General features: G+C 34.1%; 1 protein-coding gene across 1 annotated transcript in view; it reads right to left on the reverse strand.

Moving 5' to 3' along the window:
- LOC108769512 (transcription elongation factor Spt6) overlaps nucleotides 1–5520 on the reverse strand; it is a 9696-nt gene extending 4176 nt beyond the window's left edge. Inside the window, exons 1-8 of the mRNA XM_018520532.1 lie at nucleotides 5336–5520; nucleotides 5142–5223; nucleotides 2990–3186; nucleotides 2786–2902; nucleotides 2548–2565; nucleotides 2309–2472; nucleotides 1931–2180; nucleotides 17–1419 (exon numbers count right to left, since the gene is read on the reverse strand). Of these exons, the coding sequence (XP_018376034.1) occupies nucleotides 17–1419; nucleotides 1931–2180; nucleotides 2309–2472; nucleotides 2548–2565; nucleotides 2786–2902; nucleotides 2990–3186; nucleotides 5142–5223; nucleotides 5336–5374 (2270 nt within the window). The 5' untranslated portion in view covers nucleotides 5375–5520. The remainder of the gene's footprint in view (nucleotides 1–16; nucleotides 1420–1930; nucleotides 2181–2308; nucleotides 2473–2547; nucleotides 2566–2785; nucleotides 2903–2989; nucleotides 3187–5141; nucleotides 5224–5335) is intronic.
- Between the last annotated feature and the right edge of the window lie 673 nt (nucleotides 5521–6193).

The raw sequence follows: 6193 nt of genomic DNA on the forward strand, positions 1-6193 counted from the left end.
CTTGATCCAATTGTACATCTTGCGGCAACACGAGCGCATCACGCATTCCTTCGCCTCAGCGATTAAATTCGCGCTCAACTCTTTCTTTAGATGTGGTATTACCATGCGATTAAGGGCGATTTCGACGCTGCCTACACGCAAGGCATTCCAATCTTGTACGAGTTTGCTGAACTCATCACGGCAATAGAGCTGCTTCATTTCATCGACATAGTTATTGCTGGTGTTGCCCTCAATAGCATCACTGAGTGTAATCGTAATGAGTTTGTCCTCCTCAGCAATCATCAGATTTAAGAATTGAACGCCTACTAGATCACGCACCGGCTTGTCCTTCAGATATTTCATTGTGTAGATTGGATGATTCTCGTCGATCTCTTTAATGCCCTTCTTCGTTGGCTTCACGGACATCTTAGCACGTTCCATGTACATCTCGCGCACGCATTTACGCACGAGCGGCTCGCGTGCCACCTGAATCGCCACCATCAGCTGAGCAGCCTTCAATACTTCTTCCGCGGTCTTAAATCGCGAACTAGAATACTCAGTCGCAATTGTCGTCGGTTCGGTCGGCTCCTGATCTACCTCGTGACGCTGATAATTATCACGCAGATTCTCGGCGTAGTGTTCGGGTGTTAAGCCAAACTTCTTCGCCAGACCATCCAAACCGGCCTTCCGACAGATTGAGTATGGGCCGCTTCTAACAGCTTGCTTCAGCGTATCGTCGACTTCTTCTTCCTCCGGTATTTCTTCCTCCTCCGGCGGATCCTCTCCATTTTCTTCTGCCTCAGCAATTTGTTGTTTACGTCGCTGAATCCTCTCTTCACGTCGTGCCTGCTTCTCCTTCTGTCGCACGGATTCCTGCATCGCCTGAATCTCGTGACTATAATACAACATGAAATGATTATAGACATCATTGAGCTCTTCACTTGTCTGCACATTCTTCAGTCGCTCAATGTCGTCGTCTTTGATCACTCGCACGTTATCTGGCAACGGAGCGTCCGGATTCTTCATGATTTCATCCAGTTGATAATTGCGCATCTTATCAAATAGTTTGAGCAGGTTCTCTTTCCGTTGGCTCAACTGACACCATTTCGCGTCAAACTTATAAACTTTCCACAAGTCATTAATGTTCAACTCGGGCAGCACATACTCCTTTCTATAGAAAGATATAAAAGGGACTTCAAAATGTTGATTGCGCATAAAGTCCAAGGCTTTCTTGATCTTGCCGATAGTCTGTGGTCCTTTTCGTGCCCGTTCCTTAGCCTCAGCATTCAAGTGGGCATCCTGAATGGAGACTGTAGGCTTGCAGAATGCTTGCTTATAGATCCATTCTGCTTCGAGATCCAGTTCATCAGAACCTTCCTGAACTGATGTGACTGGTACAGATCTAAGTTGCATTCTTTCTGGTATATCTGTATTACGTATCTGCAATTTTGAAACAAATGTCATAAGTGATAGATTTGGAAACAATGTAGCTATTTATAAATATACAATGTTTATCGTATTTTAAAGTGATAAAACATTGTTACTATTTGTATGTACTTCCCACATATATTTTTTGTGTTAAATTTAAAGATGTAATACAAAATTTCTGTATTATAATCCAAATTTAATTATTAATTCTTATATCTCAATATAGAAATTTAAAACTTTTTGTATTATAATACACTCTTCTCTCTCTTCTCTATATTGTAATATTTTCGAAAACTATGTAAAATATAGAAAAACTAAATATTAAAAAATTCAATTTTAAGATTTGTAAAAGAAATATGTTACATTTACCCAATACCGCTGATTCGTTGTTTATATTATAATACTTTTAAAGACAATAGTGTAAAAAGAAATGTATTCAAATTCAATATAAAAAATACTGTTATATTTACGCAACACCGCTGATAATTGTTGTTTAGCATTACTACATATTATTATGTCGTACCTCATTATCCATATCAGTAAAGTGACCGCGTTTCAATTCACTAGGCTCGTAAATCTCGAAGATACTCTTTCTTGTGGTCTTTTTCTTCAACTGCTTCTTTGGTCGCCGCGGCCGTTCAGTATCAGCATCTTCATCCATGTATTCATCCTCTTCTTCTTCCTCTTCTTCTTCATAATCCTCTTCGCCATATTTACCGAATTCATCATAATCAAAATCAACACCAAAAATGTCCTGTGCTTCTTGCAATGCTCTATAGACAAAAAAAAGATATTTTCTTTTTTATCTGAATAACGTAAATTTAACTTATGCTAATAGATAGATAGTTAATATATAGATATTATAAGACATTTTAAAAAGTCATTAAATATCACAACGTACGCATCAGAAAATATTGGCTTCTTTTTCTTCCTTTTCTCTGCGATAGGTCTACCATCATCGTCAACAATAAAATCATCCGCATCAGTGTATTCGCCTTCGTCACTACCTTCCTCAAAGGTATCCGCCTCCGGCCTATGACTTCGTTCACTCCGTCTTTCGTCCTCCTAAAAGCAACACAAAGAAATAAATAAAAATACTACACTTTTGTATATCGCAGACCTTACAAAAGCATTACATACCGTAATAACATCCCTTTCCTAATATAAGTATGCATGTATATTTAACAAATGCAGATGTGACACATATACATAGACACGCATTTATATTTATATAATTTATGTATATAAAATAAGAATTCGACAAAAAGCAACAAAGTATACATTACAGACGAATATTGCAGACAATATGTTATGTAAATTTTTAAGCATTTTCCCAAAATTAATACTGTGTCGAATTTAATATATTTATGTAACTTACATCTCCGGAACCTTCAAACAATTCATTGGCAATAGCGTCCCTTTCTTCATCTGCTTCTTTTTCTTGTTCTTCCTCTGATTCCTCATCTTGGATTCTTCGAAGACGTTTAAAACGTTTCTGTAACGCAAAGTAAAATATTTAATATTGTTTAATTAACATTCTCTCTATTTTTTTAAGAATAATCCAAGATGTATAGAAGCATACTCTTTCAAGCTTAACGCCTAAATTTTCTTCAATCAGATCGTAATCTTCATCTTCCAAGCGATCATCAAAATCCTCATCATCACTTTTCTTACGCTTCTTATGATGATTAGAACCGTCACTGTCTTCACCTTCGCTTTCCTCTATAGGATTGTCGTCTATCAAATCTTTCAGTTCCTCGCGCAACTGATCCTCATCATCTATAAAATATATCATATCAATGTTGCACACATATGTATACATATGTACATATACAAATAAATTACAATTTCGAAAATTAATATAAATTAAATATGATGTATTAGAAGTAAATCTTTTTTAATTAACTAAGTATACATATAAAAAGAATAAAATAGAAACAGAAAAAAAAATGATCCACGTATTCACTGATCAAAATATGTTTATATATATATATATATTGTACACTATACATACAGATACATACATAAGTATGTAAATAAATAACAATTAAAAAAATTAATATTACATATAATGTATTAGAAGCTAATCTAATTAATCTGGGTTACACATATAAAAAGAATAATAGCAATGTTTATTGATCCTTATTATTTATAAAATATATGTATATAGTATGTTTTAATGCTGTACATCATGGATATAGATTAAGGGTCCTCTACATAGAAGTTGTAGACTCCACAACCATCTACGACTTCTATGTAGAGGACCCTTTAGTATTATTTTCCTAAGAAAAAACCTGGCAGTGGGGAAAAAAATGTTTTTTCAAATAGTATTCCATTTTTTTGCTCTAATCTATTTTTAAAAGCCTCCATTTGATATAACACAAAATATAAATCACTTCTTTTTAAAAGACACATTCAATTACAGAATGTCACTTAATACTACTTAAATTTTGTTTAACACTTTTAAAGTTAAACATGAAAAACAAGATATATTAAGCATTTAAAAAGTTAAAAAAATATATAAGCTTAAAATAATAATGAACATTTTTATGAAAGTGGAAATATGCAAGATAAGAAACTAATAATCAGAAAATCTCCATAAACATTCAATTTTATTATTTACTCAACACAAGATAATATCTATATTGTAAATATAATGTAAATTGTAAATAAAGCATCATCAAACAAAGCAATGCTTGCAATGCTTTTTGCAACATCAAATAAAACAATTTTATATTACAAGTTCTTTGAGTCTTCTACTTTTAAAATCATTTAGACAATTTTTTTCTCTAGCAACTTGAAGGTACATTTCATGTGCTGCTATTCCAGCGGCTAAAATTTTGTAGTACAAGCGTCAAACATTCAAACACAGTTGATGGTGCTGCTGCATCAGATTGATCAGCGTTTACCACGATATATGTAACCTAATCTTTTCCTTCACGGCTGATCCAGATGAAAGAATTCAGTGCAGTTAGAATAACTTAATTGCTAATAATAATTTGAGATTTTGCTCTAATAGTTCTGTGACAAAAAGTCATTACTTCATCTTTTTTGTCATTGAAACGGTCAGTTTGAATGGCTAGTGAAAATGCATCTTAATTTTTATTTCATTCACGTAGTATGGAACATTCCAGTAACATTACTAGAGTGTTCCATGCCATCTGCATTCAGCAATGTTGAAATATTCTATCCTACTTACTTAGGTATTTTTATACAAAACTTTTTATATATAAATTAAGAATTTTTTAACATTAGTAAAAGAAATCTCTCTGAGGCTCTGTTTTGAATACTGCCAGTACTGAAAATTTATAGTATACATAACATAAACCAAAAATTTTCAATACTGATAGTATATATCAGAACATTAAACTAATTATTAATAAATAATAAAAATAACTTTAAACAGGTTTGTTAAAAAATTCTTATTGAGTGTAATAATAAATTTAAAAAAAAAGCAGATAATAAAGCAGAAAAGGGAAAGGGAACAAATAAATCAGGATAACAAAGAGATAAGAGAAAATCAGAAAAAACAGGAAAAGGAGAATAAACGAAATATTCCGAGAATACTAAATAAAAATTAACAATTACTTTTAGAGTGGATTTTAGAGGTTCCATGTCCAATAAAAAACAGCAAACTACGAAATAATTGGAACAGTTTATCATCAATGAATCGGTATCTGTCAAGAATCATGTACATAAAAAAACCGCGAAAGGCTTGCGCCGACTTTCCTTACCTTCCTCCTCGTCATCGCTCTCCTCTACCGCCTTCAACTTCCTCAGTTTTTTCTTCTCATTCTGGTCCAACTCCTCTTCACCCTGTAATACAATCGCACACGTTATTAGCACCAAACGTCGTTGCAGCGCTTCGTCGTACAAGATTTTTGCATAGGATTTCCCGTGGCGAGAAAATGGAAAGAAAATACTTTACCTCGCTCACGTCCGCTTCAGAGTCGAGATACTCTGCCATACTTCAGAGTAACGACGACTTAATTTCGTCCGAAATTTTGTATGCGTTGCTTCGTCTCGGACTCGTACCGTTTTAAAGGATCAGCAACACGACAAAATGACAAGATCCTTCAACATTTACGTTCTTCCATGTTCTTTCGTGGAATGGCCGGAGTAATATCAGAAAGTAAACGGTGAGATAGATGAACGGCCCAAAGACATATGCCGGATTCACACTGCATCCGATTTGCGTCGTACGACTATCTGCAACCAATCAGAAAACAGGATTCCGATGATACGAAGCAAAATCCATGCACATCGGATACAGTGTGAATCCAACAATAGACTTTGGAACGGCCATGATATAAGAATATAAGAGGTCTGTTCGGGTTGCATGAAATCCCCAAATATTTTTGCACTTAAAATGAGATAGATATATATTTCGCTTTGAAAAGAGAGAAAACGAAGATGCCGAGAGCAAAAAGTGCGAACAGACCTAAGGTATGGATTAGTTTACATCGTGCACTTGATACGGGTATTAACTAGTAACTTTCTATTGAATGATTTTAATTTCGACGATATGTCGAAACATATACATGATATATGTATTTAGTTAATCATTATGATATATATTCAGGGAATGGAAAGTTACTTTTTAAAAGTAACAAGTTACAGTTACTCGTTACCGAGTAGGAAAAGTAACAAGTTACCGTTACTAGTTACCGATTTTTAAAAGTAACTCATTACAGTTACCGTTACTTGAGAAAGTAACTTTTCGTTACTTTTCCGTTACTTTTTTTTAAATCGACGACCAACAATCATAGCGGACGAGCCTAGAGGC

The sequence above is a fragment of the Trachymyrmex cornetzi genome, unplaced genomic scaffold (genome assembly GCF_001594075.2).
Source record: "Trachymyrmex cornetzi isolate Tcor2-1 unplaced genomic scaffold, Tcor1.1 scaffold92, whole genome shotgun sequence".
In the NCBI taxonomy this organism is placed as follows: Eukaryota; Metazoa; Arthropoda; class Insecta; order Hymenoptera; family Formicidae; genus Trachymyrmex; species Trachymyrmex cornetzi.